This window comes from Prenolepis imparis, unplaced genomic scaffold, assembly GCF_030444845.1.
Source record: "Prenolepis imparis isolate NDT839.2.m4 unplaced genomic scaffold, iyPreImpa1.0 SCAF_6, whole genome shotgun sequence".
NCBI classification, from domain to species: domain Eukaryota; kingdom Metazoa; phylum Arthropoda; class Insecta; order Hymenoptera; family Formicidae; genus Prenolepis; species Prenolepis imparis.
In genome coordinates, this window is record NW_028141164.1 from 7,890,576 (window position 1) to 7,911,035 (window position 20,460).

General features: G+C 36.1%; 3 protein-coding genes and 1 long non-coding RNA gene across 6 annotated transcripts; 2 read left to right on the plus strand and 2 right to left on the minus strand.

Annotated features, from left to right (window-relative positions):
• Positions 1-709: 709 nt before the first annotated feature.
• LOC145937188 (uncharacterized) lies at positions 710-5,694 on the minus strand. 3 transcript variants are annotated; one of them, XM_083040112.1, is made up of 5 exons: positions 5,487-5,694; positions 4,765-4,967; positions 3,999-4,355; positions 3,272-3,873; positions 710-2,839 (listed from the first exon to the last, which is right to left on the minus strand). In XM_083040112.1, exons 2-5 carry the CDS (start codon positions 4,876-4,878, stop codon positions 2,545-2,547), a joined length of 1,368 nt encoding a protein of 455 aa, XP_082896238.1. In that variant the 5' UTR covers positions 4,879-4,967; positions 5,487-5,694; the 3' UTR covers positions 710-2,544. The 3 variants fall into 3 exon arrangements, with proteins under 3 accessions (XP_082896238.1, XP_082896236.1, XP_082896237.1); XM_083040110.1 differs by having other exon boundaries at positions 4,765-5,159; XM_083040111.1 differs by lacking the exon at positions 5,487-5,694 and having other exon boundaries at positions 4,765-5,302.
• Positions 5,695-5,957: 263 nt separating this feature from the next.
• Positions 5,958-9,812, minus strand: LOC145937230 (FERRY endosomal RAB5 effector complex subunit 3). Its single transcript, XM_083040165.1, has 10 exons — positions 9,517-9,812; positions 8,339-8,847; positions 7,919-8,140; positions 7,613-7,816; positions 7,391-7,506; positions 7,150-7,286; positions 6,944-7,064; positions 6,743-6,861; positions 6,533-6,658; positions 5,958-6,446 (listed from the first exon to the last, which is right to left on the minus strand). Exons 1-10 carry the CDS (start codon positions 9,541-9,543, stop codon positions 6,333-6,335), a joined length of 1,695 nt encoding a protein of 564 aa, XP_082896291.1. The 5' UTR covers positions 9,544-9,812; the 3' UTR covers positions 5,958-6,332.
• Positions 9,813-10,158: 346 nt separating this feature from the next.
• Aos1 (SUMO1 activating enzyme subunit 1) lies at positions 10,159-13,214 on the plus strand. The gene is made up of 6 exons (XM_083040166.1): positions 10,159-10,275; positions 10,501-10,672; positions 10,751-11,007; positions 11,086-11,267; positions 11,346-11,478; positions 11,580-13,214. Exons 1-6 carry the CDS (start codon positions 10,178-10,180, stop codon positions 11,740-11,742), a joined length of 1,005 nt encoding a protein of 334 aa, XP_082896292.1. The 5' UTR covers positions 10,159-10,177; the 3' UTR covers positions 11,743-13,214.
• Positions 13,215-15,007: 1,793 nt separating this feature from the next.
• Positions 15,008-19,150, plus strand: LOC145937638 (uncharacterized). The gene is made up of 3 exons (XR_014425593.1): positions 15,008-15,153; positions 18,347-18,637; positions 19,012-19,150. It is a non-coding gene; the product is annotated as an uncharacterized LOC145937638 (long non-coding RNA).
• The last annotated feature ends 1,310 nt before the right edge of the window (positions 19,151-20,460 follow it).

Below are 20,460 nucleotides of genomic sequence, written 5' to 3' on the forward strand. Positions count from 1 at the left end.
GATATTGCTTGTCCCAAGGTGTCGATATATATCGTCTCGTTTGGCTAAATACTTGGGGGCAAGTATCTCATCATCGGGTATGGGCAATATCGCCCACGCTGTTTTTCCAACAAAACGCTAGAGCGAGACGTCTTAAGGTCCCCGGTATAAGATCTTCTCTTCATGGTTCGAAACACGATATTTCACGACATGGTCCGCCCACGTGTTTCGCCGTTTGACCGTTAAAATTCGCCTCCGCACGCTCTCGCGATATCTCGTGCTGGTAGGTGGTGTATTATTTTTCCACCGGCTCTCGCCAAATTGGCTCGCATGGAATCTCGAATTACAGATACTCGAAACCATCGCGCGAGGAGGGTAGAACCTCTCTATGGGGTTCACCTCCTTCTCCTCTTTCCTCCCTCTCTCTTTCTCGTTTCCTCTTGTTGCTAAAACCTCCCCTTCCTTCCCTTCAACCCCTGTGCTCGCTCTCTGGCATGGCGAAAAAAAATATCCCGCAATGTTCAATCGCTTTATCCGCACTCCAGATGGAAAACGTGCGGAATTCTTATTGATTCAAATTGATACTTCATGTAAGAGATATGCGATACTGCAAAGCAGCGAATGTTTCCGTCATTAATAAAGATTGAATTAAATTCGAATCAAATAAAAATGAAATAAAATTAAAAGATTATCAGATGGAAATTTTGGCATAACGCGTGAAGAAGTTTTACATATTTTGTTATTTACAAAATCATGAAAAGCTATTATAATAGGATATAGAGAGTTGAACTTTCGTCAAACACTTTCGTAAAATTTTTGAAAAAAATATGAAACGGAAACATGTAATTAAAGGATGATTAACAAGATATGAAATGGGAAACAAACGGAATTTACCGCACCCTGACGTGTTATTCCTGGTATGTGGAAAAAAGGCGTGTAGAGTTAAAGAGAACTGTGCATTTATGTCGGGCGTACCCTCTCACACGCAGAGAGTTATTGTAATCGCGGGCTTCCGTTCTCGACGTGGCGCGGCGCATCTTCCTCAATGATTTTTTGCGTTCCACTCTTCTGCATGTTGTGACTCCCCGGGCATCCTTGCCCATGGGGGCCTCTCTTTCTGCTCGGGCGTAACCCAATATAGGCCTCCCATAGGAAGATCATACCTCGATACAATAGCTGATCGCTACATCGCACGCGATCACGGTGCACGTCACGTAAACTGACGATCTTCATAGCACCATTTGCTGGCTCATCGTATAACACGCCAATATATTGCGCCCCTTCCTAGAACAGAGCTCGTAACACCCTGCACCTTAACGTTTCATCAACGATCGAAGTATCGCGCGTACCAAGATCTGATTGGATCGCTCGCACGATCGTGTTTATTGTGATCTAAATAGCTGTGTTGAAAAATAAATATAAAAGTGTAAACTAAAAAGAAAAATAATTATAAAAAAATCTTTTCGAGACAGTCTTCCAATGTGAAGTATAATATGCAAGTCGTAGCTTCAATGTAGCTTATTACAAAGGGTAATTTTTTTTTACATTTTGCAGCAAGCCGATTTTTTGGGAAATAATAGGTTGTATAGAAAACCATTTGTTCGATCATTAATTTACATTTCGCAGCAAGCCGGTTTTTGGGGAAATAATAGGTTTTATAGAAAACCATTTGTTCGATCATTAATAATTTCTTCTTCAAAGCAAAAGACAACGATACTTGGGAAAAAAGTATCTTTTTTTCTATTCTAAAGTAAACAATGTATCAGAATAAAACTCATGTATATATATATATATTTTTTTACTTCGATTCTAAAGACCGCATAGAGAGCTCCTTTCGCTCATCATTCGAAAGAGGTTCAATCACAGACTCTGAATTCATTCCAGCGGAATCTCGTAGAATTTCAATTAGTTACGTGCGTTCTCAAGATGCCACGCACGATAATTCGTGCATTCAGCTACGCGTTGCCGCGTCATTACGCGGAAGAGGATCTTACCGTCATTCAGGGCAAATGAGCCATTGCGTTCTTTGTATCTGCTTTTCTTTTGTGCTACGGCAACGGACGCGCCGCAACAAAGGTAAAAGGGTTTTTTAAACACACCGATTCTTACCGACAGAAAAAAAACGCAGACGTTTTATTCGACCGTAGAAGAGTTTCGCATTATTATCGGACACTGAGAACGCCCTTCGAATACTCGAATCCGCGGCACTTGGTCTTTCGAATTTACAAAGCGTGGCATGAGTGACTTTTCTTCACGTTTACTACAATATATGTATATTTGATTGCGCAATAATTTGTTACTTAATGGCATAATCCTGGAATTAATCTTATTACCATGCGCATGAAAATTTTAATAACTTGTAAAGAAATAATTTTGAGATTGCTTCGCATCATTGACATTTAGCGTTGCATAATTGTTAACAAAATGTTACATTACATTATTCAAAGTAAATATTGCGACAAAATTTCAAAAAAACTCGATGAAATGTCTATGATTAACCTGCTTATGATGATTTTGTTCGTATACTTTTGTGAATTCTTTCTCTTTCCTTATCCTAATTTGGCTTTATTCTTCGTTGCGTTCGTGCCCCTCGGATACCGCCAATATTCGGACCAGATCATTGTTCGATTCGACGACGTTCTTGTACGTGACAGTATCCCCGTTCCTTCCCTTAAAGCTCCATTGACTTATCGGTCGTTTGAGAAGGACTAACACCATGACGATGATTAGGGAAACAATTAATAGCGAGATGCATGTCCATAGGATCGGATAAAGAATTGACGAATCGTATTCACATTGCAACTCGTAGTTCGGTATTTCAGCGAGTAGTTTGCCATGATGTCGATCCGGTGCATAGCATCTACAAATATAACGAATATTTAATCTATATTTTCATCATTTTTAATGATTTAATATACTATAAAATAAAGTTAGATTATAATGACGATCATAATATTCATATATAAATATAGAACTTCAATCAAGCTCATTATTTTAGCAAAATATTTTCAATTTCATGAATAAAGTTTTAATTCACGGAATTCTCGAGACATCTAAAGGTAAAGAGATGAAGCTTGATGTAATGGCAAGACACGAGGACTGTTATCATTTTATTTTACAATATATTATTTAAGATAGAGATTACTCATGTGTAATAATTATTAAAAAATATTTTAAAAAATAATCCAGATAAAAGCGAAATAAGGTGATTATGCAATAAAATGTTCACAATCTATTTTACTTTTAATCGATACTGTATCAACTGAGAGTAACATCGTCTTTGGGCTCTTACCTGATATCTTGACTGAGATTTCTGGTCGAATTTAACAGACCGATCCATTCTAATTTGCAATCGCATCTCCAGGGATTATTCCTCAGCTCGATGACCGGTATTCGTTGCACCAATGCACGTAGCTCGATATTCAGAGTTTCAAAGCCGCACTCTTTTATCGAGAGACGCTGCAACCGAGGTAGCACCATACCGAGCTGCGGCCAAAGGCTGAGCTGAATCAACCGTTTGCAACCGATTATTGATAATATCTCCAGACCAGTGAGGTTTTCGAGATCATTCAGAACCAATGACGTTAAATTCGGCATATAGTTCAGTCTCAGTTCTCGTAACTGTGGTAGATATAAATTTTCGAGAGTTATCACTTGCGTGCCAGATAAATCCAGCTCTTGCAAGCTTATCGGCAATAGAGATATCGCGCCGATTGGATTCCAGGATAGGTCGAGGGTTGACAGATTCGTCAAGGTTTTGAAGAAGTCGGACGAAAAATACGGCGCGGATATATTTTTCAATTCGAGGTGCTTCAATGCCCTTAAGTTCCAAAATGCCTTTTCATGTATTCCATCTCCTATAGGATTATGAGATAGTGACAGATATTCGAGAATCTAAAAAAAAAATTAATCAGTCGTTTTCACGAACTTTAAACGCGTTAGAAAATTTTTATTAATTTATTTAATTTTTAGAAAGGTATCTGTAAAAGTAAAATTGTCTTTATTAAATTTATCATTACCGTTAGATATTGCAGCATGGTTTCATTGACGACAGAGAGTTTGTTGAAGGAAAGATCTAATATCTTCAGCCTTGGTATCCGATCGTTGAGAGCATTGTCATCGATGTATTCTAATTTATTGTGGCTCACATTTAACACTTGTAGATTATATTCCTCTTTGCACAGGAAAAAGAATCGCTGGAGATGATTCTGAGACAAATCCAGCGTTCTAAGATTTTCCAGATTAGTGGAGCAATCGAGAAAACTGTCAAACTCGTTCCCCCTCAAATTGAGATCTGTCACTTCATGCAGATTAATTTGCAATTGCTTTTTCACAAAAAAATCTTCTTTCTTTAATTTATGGAACGATAGGTCAACCTGCAACGCAAATAGCCTTTTAAGAAATTTTTACTCATTCACAATACGTTTTCCGATTGTTATAGGAACACGTGTACGATCAAACGAGATTTAACAATATTGAAATTGACGTTAAATTAACGACACATATCTTTACATTAGAAATAGAGAATGAGAATGTCTAAACGCGCGCAAAATATAAATTATGAGTTTATGGCAGCATATTTAAATCGCGAATGGCAATTATTTCCGCAAGAAAGCAGCGAAATTTATGAAAGCGATAAACGCGACCGGAAATGATATTCGCGATATAAACGGGAAGTCACCGAGTGTCCCGGAAAATTGTAATAAATTATTATCATCGCCGACGACGACGACGACGACGATGATTCGATTAGAAAAAAAGAAAATCATCGCGAAAAAAACCCACCGTTTTCGCCGAGACGAACGAAACGACGATGGCCAAAAATATGAGCCTCATCATGCCAGGTGGTATCTGATTAGTCGACGTTCTTTTTTGGAGCGATCCGATTTCTTGATGCATCCAACCGCACCGCCGGGACCACCTAGCGTGAACTATGCTTCTCACACCGCGATTCGATGAAATGGCAACGAATTCATCCGCGACACTCTCTGCCGAAGATTGCAGTGTCGAATTAAGAGGGGGATAAAAGAGTGTCAATTGTATATTATAATGCACTCCACGCTTCGATCGGAAATATAATCGCACGTCTGTTATCCGCTTATTGCTCTAGTGATTCGGGAAATCGTGATTTGCCATTCTTATTTTTCTAGTAGAATCCTCCTCCAGTGGACCAGCGTAAGCTGATCAATCAACAAAAAATTGTTTCGTCATATTAACGACGCGATATCACTGTTTTTGCTTTCTATATTCGTATATAAATTAATAATAAATTCCTGCGTGTTATCGAATAATTTAATTAACAGAGAAATGTTTAAAACTAAAATGTTTATCTGCTTGTATATTTTATCTATTGCAATATGATAAAACTCGCGAATGCGCGATGCTACTAGTTACGAAGGTCGCATCGAAGGCAAATATTTTTTCGTTCGAACGACTTCGCATCGGCGCCGCGCGTTAAATTTAATCCGTTCTCGGTCAGAAGTTCAAAATCATCGAGGCTAACGTACCGCTTTCAGATAAATTGGCGATTACGAGGCGATGCCGCGCACGTAAACGTCCACCGATTTGCGACAGCTGGTCGGCGATGGTCTCCTCGCCACAATTAATCGCATATATTTTTTCAATTAAACAACATTGGAACGGTAGAGTTTGCGAAATTTACGATTCGTTAGAACGCGCGGACAGATGAGTTAACGTTGTATCTTTCGCGATGAGACTCGCGTCCGAATTCTGCTGTTAGCATATCTGCTCTGCCATGAAAAAAAAAAAATAAAAATACGGCTAAGAGATAAACCTCGCTCTCCGTGTCGCGCGTCTAACGGCGATAATGCTGCTCATGTTCGTTTTGCTCATCTTATTCGATATTATTTGTTGAAATGATTTATTTATTTACTGAAATTATTTAACAAATTTTGTGTCTTTTTTTAGATATTTTTATAAACATATTGAATTTTTGAGCGTTGAGCGAATTTTGCAGATACATAGTTTCTGTGAAATTAATGTCAGATGAAGAAATAAAATAAATTAGATGTTAAAATTTTATTAATTACATTAACAAAAAACCAAAGAATAGTAAAATATGCATTGCTTTTGTTTGATAGATCGAATATGAATTTCGAAATATTTTAAGGAAAAATTTGGCATTGCGAATATCGGACCGACTCGTTGTGAAATTAAATGTGTGAAAGTATAAACAGCTCATTAAAAGTCAGACATTTATTCACAGAATCGTATCTTTTTCACGCCTGCAACGGATAATTGTGACTGCATATAAACATCACATATAGTTATAAATATTGCAATGTTTCCCGTGCGAATGTATGTACAACGATAACAGAGGCAAAAAGAGTTATTCATTTTTTCGGGGTTTGCGGCGTGCTGGTGGCCTTGAAAACCAGTGGATTTGACACTCGAAATATGCTGGGCAACATTGTGGCTAATGTTCCGAACACCTCCTCCGACATTCCCTACAAGCAATAAATAACAACGATATCAGCATATTTATATCCTTTTTTTTAATCTCGACGGATTACTCTTATCGCGTTGTACTTACTTTCGGCACGAGAAACTGGAGATTCTTCAGCTCGGCTCCACCCCAAGACGCCATTTCGATCATGAAACCTTTCACGCACTTGAAGACTAGCTCGGCTCGCTTCGTGCACCAGGCGACCGTCATATCCTATCGATATCACATCGATTAATTATATATTTTCGTCTAATTATCTAAGAATTATTTGTCTGAATTATTTGCGCGATAGATTACTTCTGACATTTCGTGGACGAGTAGCACAGGTATTGTCAGTGTTGTCACATCGTTGCAACACGCCGTCTTCAAGATATTTCTCAGTCCCAAAATAGCGGGATGCCTTGAATTGATATCGCCTAATAAAATTAAGATCGCGTATTTAGTATATAATCGGGGAGTGTATAACATGAAGATGACTGTGTGAATACAATCATTTACCAGATCTTAAAGAGTCATTCACCACCATGTGAAACACTACGTGAACTTGTGCTAGATTGGAATGTCTAGTGATAAAAACATCGCCCGTTTGCAAGCTCTTGCTCGTCGTGGATTTTTTCGCCTGTAAACAATACATAATTATGTATATAATTGTGTGCATGTGATAATTATCAATTTCAAGTCAAATTTTTAACAATGTCACCTACATGAGAATCACTTCCTTCTCTGTAATGCGCCTGCCTCCAAGCAACCGCATCTTTCACGTCTTCTCGAATCTTTTCCAGCTGTTCATCGATTGGCGGAAAATGAAATTCCGTTGTTAATTGACATATCGAGCATAATTCTGCAACAACAATAGTATTTTAATGTAGTAGAAATGTTTTGCTAACGTTATAAAAAAAATTTTTAGAACCGCTGATATACGATTTACTACAGCCTAATAAGTACCTTTCGTTATTCCGGAGTAACTGCCTAAATGATTATCACTTAGAAGAACTAATCCACACAGATCGTTCGAGTACAGTCCTAAAGCTGTTTGCAATCTTTGCGGCGTTGGATCCATCCTAAATTTAATATATTTTCTATTATAATTGTCTGAGAGAGAGAAAGAGAGAAAGAAGGCATTGATTCAGTATACTCTATATTGAGAATAAAATTATTTCAAGATACCCGGATTCGCTATTTTTCGTACGACAAAAGTCCAGCACGTCTCCGGTCAATATACGTATGTTATGCATTTGTTTCATTTGCGATCCCAAATGTATCGTAAAGCTTTCTTCCAATAGAGGATAATTAGTCGTTTGTTTCTCTTCGCTGTGAACGAATTTGTCTAAAGCCGGACGCAACGGTGGCAATGGTACTATAGGCGAACCACTGTAAAAAAAAAAAATATATATATATATTTTTTTAATTTTAATATAATTTTTTAAGTTTTGTTGCTTTATTGACTAAAATCGAAATACGCAAAAAACGTACACTGGCGTGGGTATCATACTGGTTTGTTGTTCCTCGAGCATCCTCATGATCCAATTTCGATACTGTCGTCGTTGATCTAATCTTAAAGCATCGATTCTAGATCCCCAATATCCTTGTAATAAACTCTGCTCCTCGAAGTGACGACCTGCCATATCGTTTATTGATTTTTCGGTGGATCCTGCTTCGAGAGCCTCGACGGCAACACGCATTTCGTTGGTTTGTCTGAAATTTATAAAAGATTTTTTTTTCATGAGAAATTAATTTTGTCTTTTTTAAAATATTTCTTATTAAAATTCTAAGTCACAAATAATTTTTTTTATGTTTTATGTATATTTTTTATGTATTTTTTAAAAGAATTTATCAAGTGTAAAAAAAAAAAGAAAAAAAAAACAAACATGGAAAGAAATTAATTTTACTAACTTTTGCGTGAGATGCTCATAGTCAGTATCCCTCATTTGAATTACTTCAGTGACATCCCGTCCAAATTTGTGCTCTGCTTGCAAAATTGGTTCCAAAGATGGAGAATGCACTAATCTGTGATACGCCGCAGCAAATAATTCCTCATCTGTGGTTCCAATGGGATCAGAGTATTCTACTGTCTTCTGTTTGTATATCTTTTCCCAATTTTTAATTATATCTTCTAAATCTAAAGTGCCTATTTTGACTGCTTCAATAAGTTTCTCAGACTTATCATTATAAAACTGCAGTGTAAGCTCTTTGATGCTACGTTGCAGAGCTTCCAATAAGTCTGATTCTACATAACATGGTAGCTTGAATGATGTCATTATACGATGCATTAATTCTTCTATGGAACCATGGTATGGTATTTTTATCGGAACTTCCAATGTGTATTCTTGATTCGTAGTGCATGTTGGAAATTTGTAGATGAATGTCTTTTCGATGTGTTCCTCTTCCGCTTTATTCATTATCTGTAATGATATTTATTTAGTCTTCATATGATTTTTATGGCATATTTGTAAAATCATATCTTTCCCAAATAGTACAGTAAAATAATTATGTGAAATAGTTAATAGCAGATTAGAGTAATGTATTCCATGTAATTAACTTTTATCAGCATGTAGGCAGACGTTATGAGATTTAAAATAAAAACACTTATGCCATCAAGGTCAGCTTTCACAACATTCGGGTTAAAAGGGCAAAGATAATTCTTAGTATATATATAGTAAGTTTGATTACATTTATTGCTTATATTTATTTCTCAATGATAATGGTCATTAATCATAAATTTTAATCGGAAATTAATTACAAATTTGAATGTATAACATAAAGCAAATACTATATTTAAATTAAATAAATACATATTACAATAACATATTTATTGGTAAAATAAATTGTAAAATATCAGCAAAAGAGAAAAAAATATTTTTTTGCAACTACTTCTAACACTTCTCAGTCTAAATATATATATTTTTCTTGAAATGCTAAGTATAAATTTTCAAATAATTCAGATAATAAATTTTTTTGAGAGTATATTTTGATTGGGGGTGCTGCGATAAATGTCACAATACTGATATAGTAAATACTGGTATAGTAAAAATTTTGCTTGAGACTAACGAATCTTATTGTATATTACTCACATTCATTGTTTCATTGATATGGGTCATCCAATCGTCTGTATATTTCAATTGATCAAGCTGTCAATTTGCAATTAAGGCATATAACCTCTCTGTCTCTACATAAGAAATTCTTTGTACCATTATTAGAGGATAAGAAATTTGATATAAACACAGGTAGATGCGATGTTTATTTTTCCCATTTCATTATTCATCAAAATTTGGGGATACACTCTATGACCGCAAATACTGACAATAACTGAAAAATCATTCATGTACGTATACTGTCATTCATATATGACGTATGTACTGTCAGCTGTCAATAAAATAGACATACATGCACAATGCGTGAAGATACGCCTCCTCCTGTGACAACGAATGGTTATGTTCGGAAAATATACGATTGTGTAGTACATTTTTAGAGAAGAGTCGTGATTGGTGGATGTAGAAATATCCACCAATCACAGCTTAGTTGCTAATTGTCAGTCACTGTGTTTCCGATCTAGCGTTCATTTATTCTATGGCATAGCTGCGCTTTTGAATTACGACAGCGTCACGAATTAAATGTAAATGTGTGTGTGAAGTACGTTGTGTTTGGACGCCATATTAGTTTATAAAAAAAGTCTTGTAACACGTTTTTGGCGGTAACAGAGTTTCGTAGCGAATAGAAATAGAAATTTTCACGATGGTAGACGAGAATAAACTGGCGGAAGAATTAACAGATCACGAAGCCGAGTTGTATGATAGGCAATTACGTTTGTGGGGCTTAGATTCACAGAAACGGTAAGCTCTCTCATGTTCCGACTCGGATACCGGCGTTTTGCGAAACTGCCAAGTACCAATATAATATGCGTATAGCTGCAAAAGATCTTTAAAGTGGACGAAATACGTTTCTTGATTGTCGATTATACGTTTCCTAACGAATAAGTAAAATATTTTAGAGCTTGCCTTAGAATTTTCGATTAAAATTATTATATTAAATGTTTTTTAATTTGTTCTTTTTTTAAGATTGCGAGCTGCGAAAGTTCTTTTGATAGGACTGGATGGTTTTGGAGCAGAGATTGCTAAAAATATCATTCTAGCTGGAGTCAATTCTGTTACATTTTTAGATCATAGAAATGTAACGGAATTAGACAGATGTTCACAATTCTTTGTACCGAAAGAAGATATCGGAAAGAATGTAAATGTTAAACAGCAACATATACCACATTCTGCTGTGCATCATTAATTGTATATTAAAATAATTGTATATTTTTAGAGAGCTGAAGCTTCATTACCAAGAGCACAAAATTTAAACTCTATGGTTAATGTTATTGCGGACTCAGGCAAAGTTGACGATAAACCCGATGAATATTTTGGACAGTTTAATGTGGTATGTGCTATGCATTGTACCATTACGCAGCTAAAGAGAATTAATCGAGCTTGCAGAAATCAAAAAGTCAAATTTTTTGCTGGCGATGTATGGGGAGCACTTGGATATGTATTTGTAGATTTACAAGAACATGAATATGGAGAGTATGTATATTTATATATGAACTTGATGTATTAAGAGCTTAATCTCTTAATCTAAACAAATCATGCAAAATTTTTCAGGGATGTTTCAAAACAAAAAAAAGTTAAGATACCAGAAGGTGGCGAACCTGGGGGAAAAGAAAAGATTGAAACTATAATAGTTAATGAAAAGCGTACTGATACATTTGTTCCTTTCGAATTTATTCTAAATGCTCCAAAATCATCTTTAGTTAGAGAGGAAGAGATTTATTACATGATGTTAAGTAAGTTGTGATATTATAAAGTGTGAGAAAGTTTTCATTTAATAAGTATTTTAAGTGATAATTGGCTCTTTTTTTTAGTACTATTAAATTATCGCGAAAAATATGGTGAAGATCCATTGCCTAGTGAAAGAGGTTGTGAAAATCTAAAGAATAGAGCTTCTGCAATTATTAAAAAATATGAACTGGGAAACAAAATAGATCATTTAGTAGAGTATGTATATAATATAGCATTGCTATATTACGCACATATATCAATCTTTTGAAAAATTTGTATTTATTATTCTAATGTATGGTATATTTATGTAATTACAGGAGTGACTTGTACGCACAACTCAGTCCAGTTTGTTCTATCGTTGGCGGTATCATGGCTCAGGAAATAATCAAAGCAGCATCGCAGAAACATGCTCCAATCAACAACTTGTTTACATTTAATCCAGTTACATCATGCGGAGTTATTTTGAAATTGGGCTATTAATCAAAGGTGTGACCACATTTCTTACTGTGATATACTAAATATTACATTTTTTCACCTTTCCTTTATCCTTTTTTTATAATCTTTGTGTTAAACAAGGAGAGAATTTGTCGTAAAAGGAAAATAAATTATATAATTATATAATTATATAATTTTGTGGAAAATAAAACTATGCATACACACATACATACATATATATGTATATGTATGTATGTATGTATGATACACAGTTATAAATTTAATATATACATGGTATCTTTATTATATGTTTTTTATGCAATATATTTTAAGTATAGAGAGAGAGAGAGAGAGAGAAAGAGAAAGAAAGAGAAAGAAATACATTTTTCGCGCGTATGATTCACTATCGAAACTTCCGGCAAAGCAATTTCAAACTCGCTTTGTGGATCTTTTATCGTGCGCTTTCGAGTGGAAAACGCGTCGCGAAACGTAAAACGGGGATTGAAAAATTGAAAGGGGAACCGATTAGGGTATGCCTCGTTGTATTCTATCGGTTTACCCATATTATTTTCAAGGGAACACATTCCGCGCGTTTACATCCCATTTTGCAGAAAATTTATTACAGTATAGTTTTCGTTGATTAAATATATACGTGCGTATACACACTAAAAGCTTTATTGTGTAATAACGATATAATAATTTGACGTTTTTCAAAATTAATATTTTTTATCAATATATATTTCTTTAATCAATATCCTTTAATATTCCTCTATTCCTCTGTATTCGGCAAAGTGTATAACCACGTGCGCTGCTTTACATGCATATATACACGGATGAGTGATTGATTCGATCTTTAGTCCGGAATTATGATGTATCGTCTTTTCCCGTGTATGTACACGATGTCATTGCACAATCGAGCTTTACCGCAGTATGTAAATGCATGGGGTAAACATGTAAACCCCTTCTCTCGTCGCAGGTATACATGACGTGTTTTCTTAACGATGCGGCCACGTGCTTTTACGGCTGTCGAATTATCTCGTAGGACGTTTTATTTCGTGCTCGTCGGAAAACCATTAGTCGACGCGACGTAAACGCTTCTCTAATTTGACATTTTGTTAGTATATCTCTCTATACGGTAGATTGAAATAGAGGGTAATGGTAGTTCGTGACGGATCTCGCCGTCACGTTTCGACAAGCGCGACGAATCGCATCGACTGACGATTCATATAAATTTAATAGCACGATGTCGTTTGAGTTTTTTGCGATCACCCTTATGTCGAATTTATTTCGTTCCAAGTATCTAAGATAGATTCTTTAATTTGTCATTAACGTAGCTTCACGCGGATTACTTAAAATGAAATTATACGGAATGATTAATCACATGTTCGCAATCTTGTAAGAAATATTTAATTCGCGCGTGATAAGAACACATTATATGTATCTGCACTTATTCATGCAGATTTGTTTATTAGGTTTTAACAATGATGTGTGTTTTTTCGGCCAAAAAAACGTTCATTCGATAATGTATCGCACGCGCAAGTTCTATGCAGAAATATATAGACTTCTTCGTTGAAAAACATGCGATCAAAAAGCGCCTTCGCGACTTTATGCGATCGCGTGATTATTATCCGCCTGCTCTAAGTGGAGTAGGAGACGTACTGGTACTTCCCGTGACTCATGCAAGGAATTCACTGAGGCTACCGTCGCTATTATATGTACATGTTCCACTGCAGAGAATCGATATGACACGTATACTCTTAGGAATGTTAGTTTCCCATAGTACAATTTACTTCACACTATTAAGTTATCTTTTACATGTATTGTTAATGCACATATCAGAGAGAAAGAAAGAAAGCTACTATTATTCGCGCGATAAATTCTGTATCATAAATCTAGATATTTTTTCGAGAAATATTTTCCTGAATTTTTCGAGAAATATTTTGATCTTGAAAATGCCGGGATTATATTTATTTTATTAAAAATCTAAGATATAAATGTCATCTTGAAATTCTCATATGTTGTCAAATCCTCCGCGCACGCGAAAATTAATTCATTAATTTATTTAGATTGACGAAAATTATTATTATTAAAATATCTCTCTGGGCGTATTTATTGACATAATACTTTTTACGACTTTGTCAAAAAACATAACGGGTCAAGCAAACAAAAGACTACTTGAGTCAATAGTTAAATGTCAAAGTATCGCGGATGTTAATGCAAATGTTTAGCATTATTATATTTATCGGAGTGCAGTCATTTTTTTCGTTGCAATACCGAAAAAAATACGCTATTTAAGTTGCATGTGTTACGCGATATCTGCAATGAGACTCCGCGAAAGAGCGTCGTCGCGGCAAGAATTGCGTACGTGCGGCAACTGCTTACGGCTTCTTTCGCCGATAGCGGTTAGTATTTATATGTGCCGTAACATATTTTTCGCTTATCAGTGTCTTATTGTCGGCGCCGTGTACCGCGGTTTCTTTATTAACCCCAGCTTGTACGTGGTATGCCACCGCCACCGTTTTAAAACAAAAAAGAGAAAAAGAGACTATGCAATCTGATAGAACGTTGAAATGTTTCGAGACAAAGTCACGTTCATGTAGAATGTAGAGAATTCAATTATATAATGAATTATTCTGTCCTGATAAAAAAAATTACTATAATGTCAACAATTAAACCTAGACTGTGTCACGAAATATATATATATATATATATATATATATATATACATTCTCTTTTAATTACAAAGTTTAATTGAATTTAAAATTGGATGGAACTGTCAATTGCGTAGAAATTTCTTCAATTCCTTTCTCGATCAATTTTTTTGTACGTTTTATCGTGAAAACTATAATTATTTTTTAAGTTTTTTATACTATATATAATAATTACGTAATTGTATTAAAATAATGTCGATAAATGCCTTATCTATGTGTCATAGTGCTTTGTATTACGTGTCGTGTCGCTTAACGTTTAAAGTGATTCGATGCCAATATCAATCTGCGAAAAAGGTGCATAGGTGAAATTCTGCGGGTTGATGATGGCATTGTAGGGCGCAGAAAGCATAAAAGGATTTCATGGCCCGTTTCCTGACTGAGGGACATAATATTTTTTGTGACTGGATATTCGAGAGGCACACGTGGACCACTTCTTTCTCTCTCTCTCGTTGCATTAACAAAATAACGTAATAAAATCTGAGTGCGCTCCACCGGCTTTCTTGCTCTTCTCTCTCTCTCTCTCTCTCTCCCTTTCCCTCTTTTCACCCTGTCTCGCCATAGCTATTCCATCATCTCGTGATCCTTCTTTTTCTAGGTGGGCACTCGTAAAATCCGATACATTGTGCACCGAGAGTTATATTCGTCACAGCTGTAATCGTCGACGGCGATGGACGACACGCGATCGACGAAAGGATCGACATCCCGCTCTCGATGTCTGCGATCACTGACAGTGCGACATGTGACGGTGAGTCGCCTTTTTCTTGATTAATTCACGAATGGTCGTGAACAAAAAGGTTTTTTCGCCACTGCTCTATGATTTATTGAATCCATCCTGCGCGCGCGTCCGTCTTTAATATTCTAGTATAGGCATTTTCGATTACGTGGAGAGTTTCTCTCCAGTCTACTCAAAATCTTTTGTCATTAAAATCAATGCTTCAAAGAATATCCATGCTCCTGCTCATTCCACTAATTACACCAATTAAATGCGCATATAAACATATTTTTCTATAATGTCAGAAAATAAATAAATATGCGATAAGCGTTGGGTTGTGGCTATAAAACTCTTTCGCGATAACTGATGTCTTTTCTTCGGGTTTCGCGACATTAATTTCGCGCGAGCCTTTGCAGCGGCTTTCGCGAGTTTCCGAGTTTCGAGCACGCCTGAGAAACCGCGGTGATTCGCCGCGATATTGCCCGGGAGGCTTTACGAGCAGCCATCGGTGCAATTCAGACAGTTTTTAGGGTCAAACGAATAGCTAATGCAAATACGGCTTCTCTCGCGCCCGGCATTATTTCACTTCCCCTGTAGTCGCGGCCGTTAGTCTGGGCTTCTCGGCGTCGAGGATCTCGCTCCTTCTTCTGCTTCGCTCGTTCGTCTCGTCTATCCTTTCATTCGCCTTCGCTGCGAGTGCATTGCGCGAAATCTTAATGCCCTTCGTTATCAATTAAGACACGGTCGTTGCAATTAATTCCGCGGCCGGTCGTCCCGGTCTCGCTGGAAACGGCAGACGGAAACGGCGTCGTCTTACGCGAAGGAATCGTCCTTCGTGAAGGACGGATACGATCGCGACGTGTACGTGAATGAGATCGCGCGTGTGTCTGAGGGTAACGATCTCTCTTCTCCCGGTGTCTCGAAGTGACTCTGAATGCACGCTGATTTGTGGAGACCGGAAACAGATCCATTCATACAACTGCAATTAAATGCGCGATAAATCAAGTACGCTCAATTCGGCAAACTTGCAATTTGACGCTCATTAATGTCGATCGCGCGATAATCTCAAGTTTCGGGATGTGATAGAATCAATATATCCAGAGCTAATTAATGTGCGATAAAATAACTTTCTCCGCACTCTTAGATCGCGCTCGATTATTGAATTTGATCTGAAATATATTGTCGCCGTTCTTATTGCGACGTGAAAAAAATGAAAAAAAGGACGCGCTAGATTAAAATCGAATTAATATGCATGCCCGCGCGTGAGTCCGCTTGGAAGCGACGGTGATGGAACGACGGAATCTATCTCCTGTTGCCTGGAGAACAAACCTGTAATTTGTCAGAGTAGCGGTCTCTAAGCCCCGGCATTATAATTTGCGCCTATGCAGAGAGCAAACTGGAACCGGCCGAAAACCAGGGAGAGGGCGGGGTAAAGTAGGAAGAGCAGGAGCAAGAGGACGAAGGGATTGAAAGGGAGGATGGGGGGGTCAACAGCCTCGGACACTCTTGGCTCGTACGCGAATCGATCGGGACTGAAACATCAGAGAGCGGCTAAGTATTCATGGCCGACGAGGAGTTTCGGCGACGACCGGTCGGTCGTCGATAAATTCCTCATGAGGGCCATGAATTTAATGGCGAATCAATCGCAAAATTACTGCCGGCGACGAAACTGCCGAATTGCGTTCTGCCGAATTTCTATACCGACTTCTTCCAAGAAACTTCGAAGCATTTGTCGTTATTGAGTTAACGCGATGTTTCGTTGTGTCGTATTATATAGAGAGCAGATCTTTGTGTGTGTGAAGCTGGCGTCTCATTTCGAAACTCATAAATAATTAAGAGTTCTGACTTTATTTTCAATATTTCAATAGTTCTAGATAGTTCTTGATAGTTTGAACAAATAGTTTTCGTCATTAAAGCCACGAAAATGCCTTAGTACAAACTGAGACACCAACTTTGCGCAGCGTCTCATCTTGTCCCTTGTCCTACGTCATTCCTTTTCAATTATCAGGATTAAAAAGATTTATAGTTCTACATAACTTCTGCCTTTTAGAAACAAAAAAAAATATTAATTAAGCTGCAATAAAGACAATCGGATCTCTATATTTATATCGAGATGAAACGCCAGTGGATTTTCGAGAATTATATACTTCTTATTCTAAAGCTTTTCGAACGAAAGCTCTTTTTCATTTTAATTAGTTACTAAAACAACACAAGCGCGCGCTACGCGCACGCCATTCCTCGATTTTATATATAAAAAGAATTATATTTTTATATAAAGTTCGTTTAAACTTGAGTAATATATTTTGACAGAAATCAGCTGATTAAAGCGTTAATTTGCTAATTAAATTTTAAAATAAAAATATGTTATAAAAATTAAAATAATAATGTTATAAATATAATATGTTATATAAAACTTTAAACTTGAATAGTTTTTCACAGAAATCAGCTGATAACTGTAAAAAATATTAATCGAGTTTAAAGAATTATGACATATTATTTAAAACACTATTATTTTAATTTTTATAACATATTTTTATTTTAAAATTTAATTAGCAAATTAACGTTTTAATCAGCTGATTTCTGTAAAAAAATAATAAGTGTTAATTTGTTAATTAAATTTTAAAATAAAAATATATTATAAAAGTTAAAATAATATGTTTTAAATAATATGTTATAATTCCTTAAACTCGATTAATATTTTTGACAGCTATCAGCTGATTTATCTCAAAAAATATTAATCGCAGATGAGGCATTATAACATATTATTTACAACATATTACTATTTTAAATTTTATATAACCTATTATTATTTGTATAGCGCGCTCGCGCGCGCTACTAGAATGAAGTTGCTCATGTTTGTAGAATAGCGTCGGCCATTACCGAAACGCCGCGAGTACCAGACAGTTCGAGCTACGTTCCGCTGTGATTAATTAGAATAATTAGTAAGCATAATTGTTTCTAACCTTTGTATTGTAATATTTATCAATCGCATATCATAATTTCAACGTTTATATGTAGTCGTAATTGTTTGAAACGCATATTTCGCGAGAAATTCGATGCAAAATCTATGCCAACTCAACCTAACCTGATCTGTTTTTGCGCGCGCAATTGTTGCGACTTGTGCATATATCTATCTTTAATTTTAGCTTGCATATTTATATCATGTATGTTATAATGCGAAATAATAAGATTGCTCTAATATATGTATGTATTTTATTTGTTACAGATAGCATTGCTGATAAGCTGCGCGCGAATTTGACCGCGAGATTGTCGAACGAATGCTTCGTGCGATTATAGTTTTCGCATCGTTTTTTTCTTATTGCAAGTGCAATACGCGAAATACGCGTGCGACTCACGCGTCGTGTCGGGAGTGCCGTGTAAAATCTCGCGAGTCGGGAGTGCCGTGTAAAGTGTCGGGCGATCGTAATTATTCGTGTTTTTCGCGAGTCTCGTGAGTGGACCAAGAGAGGAGGAGGAGGCCCGGGGAGGCATCGGGCGACAACGGGGCAACTGTGAGGTATGCATATAAACACAATTTATAATATATTTAATTGATTAATTCGCTATTGATAAAATTACTTGCTTTATCTCCGCGGAATTTACTTTACATTATATATACTAGTTTTATGCATATAAAATATTTTAAAAACTTTATTTCAAAATCTCCTCTTAAAATATTTATAATAAAATATTTATAACTATTTAGATTTTTATATATAAAAGTTTTTACATAGATATAGTTATAGCTTATTTATACAGAATTATTTATTAATAAATACTTAATAATTAATATCAATAAATAATAATATTAATACTTAAATAAATAATATTAATAAATAATTAAAATTTATATATATATGTATATACATAATTTGAATATTTTGTTTTCAGATCAATCTGCTGTGTACTACAACTCTGCTATTGCAAGTATCGGTGAGTGAGAGAAATTGATATCATTTCTGTAGCGTTACTTTTTAACTTCTAGACATTTAATTCGCCAGTTTGATAAGACGCGAATGATGTAATTTGAAACAGGATTTTTTACGACAAAAAATTTTTTTTGTCTAACAAATTTCGTCACATTCTAATACGATTATTACGCATGTTTTATTGAATCAAAAGCTCTTTGCTCCGATTTTATACGACAGCGATAATAGCGATAAACTGGCAAATGTTTTGCACCACTTTATCATCGGCTTTTCGCTTTTTCTCTTCGCGTAGTCTTGTTACTCTTTGCGAACATCGTGAACAGGACGGGTTTCTTCCCGGCAAAAAGCTTAAGAGGTCGCGACCGGGAGAAGAAAACGCGTTCCGTTAAATTACAAAAGGATCGCAGTCGTACGTGCGTTACAATGTTTTCCTTCACATATGCCGAAAGGAAGTGTATCATAAGTTACCGGATAGTCGAGATCTATGGCGGCGGTTCGGTCCATAATTCATGCTTTTGTTCGATTCTGTCGGGCATTATTTTAGGTTACGTCGAGAAATGCTTTCGGGATCGCGGTTTACCGTCCTCTTTCCTTTTTTTTCCTCGATAACCGGGAGAAAAATATGCCGAGTTTCCTGCCGCCTGGCCGAGCTTACCGGGGGTCTAATGCGCGTCACCCTTGTTCGATGGCGATATACGCTGTAGCGTTTGCATTATTCTTTAGTACTCGAGACGGGAAAAAGTAGCATTTATCTATATACATTGCATAGAGATTTCGTAATATGAAATTTATATGGAAAAATTAAAAAACACCGCGCTCTCCTTTTACCTGTTTCTATCAATTTTCTTGAAAAATTAACGAATTACATATTTCTTATTCATGCATCAGTATATATGTATATATATATATATAATGTTATATTGAAAACATACTATAAAAAATTATAACCGTCGCATAAATTATAAAAGGGAAATACTTTGATATAATAATTTAATAATGTGTATATGTGTTATACATGTATGGAACGAGAGAAAGATATTCTATGACAGATTATTACCTTCTTTATTTATTTTGTAAGCGTGTCAAAATTTGCACGACTATATTGTCACAATTTTGCTTAATATTCGCGTGCTCGTAAAGTGCTCGAGAAAGAAATCTATCTGTTATAAATAACCGAAGGGAACGTTACCCCCTTTTGGCGGGCCCCGATTGCGATTTTAACGATCCCAGGCGCGTCGCGCTCCTCTCGAAAATCGTCACCCAAAAGCGCATCCACCTCCGTTCGGGTCCGTGTGTCATTCTTCTGTTGTCCGTTTAACAGCAGCGATAAAACATGTCTAGGCTTTCGTAAGAGGCTAAAGCGCTCGTTCTCGAGGTGCGCCTATACGAGTCTGCGAGGCGAGTGGCACTT

What these genes read in the sequence shown, in the direction of transcription:
- LOC145937188 (XM_083040112.1), bottom strand. Translation starts at nt 4,878, where the DNA reads ATGCATCAAGAAATCGGATCGCTCCAAAAAAGAACGTCGACTAATCAG. An exon ending in CGTTCGTCTCGGCGAAAACG is followed by an intron (nt 4,356 to 4,764) that starts GTGGGTTTTTTT and finishes TTTGCGTTGCAG; the next exon opens with GTTGACCTATCGTTCCATAA. An exon ending in CCATGCTGCAATATCTAACG is followed by an intron (nt 3,874 to 3,998) that starts GTAATGATAAAT and finishes TTTTTTTTTTAG; the next exon opens with ATTCTCGAATATCTGTCACT.
- LOC145937230 (XM_083040165.1), bottom strand. Translation starts at nt 9,543, where the DNA reads ATGACCCATATCAATGAAACAATGAAT. An exon ending in GAATGACTCTTTAAGATCTG is followed by an intron (nt 6,862 to 6,943) that starts GTAAATGATTGT and finishes TAATTTTATTAG; the next exon opens with GCGATATCAATTCAAGGCAT. An exon ending in TCGTCCACGAAATGTCAGAA is followed by an intron (nt 6,659 to 6,742) that starts GTAATCTATCGC and finishes TGATATCGATAG; the next exon opens with GATATGACGGTCGCCTGGTG.
- Aos1 (XM_083040166.1), top strand. Translation starts at nt 10,178, where the DNA reads ATGGTAGACGAGAATAAACTGGCGGAAGAATTAACAGATCACGAAGCC. An exon ending in CAAGAACATGAATATGGAGA is followed by an intron (nt 11,008 to 11,085) that starts GTATGTATATTT and finishes AAAATTTTTCAG; the next exon opens with GGATGTTTCAAAACAAAAAA. An exon ending in AAAATAGATCATTTAGTAGA is followed by an intron (nt 11,479 to 11,579) that starts GTATGTATATAA and finishes ATGTAATTACAG; the next exon opens with GAGTGACTTGTACGCACAAC.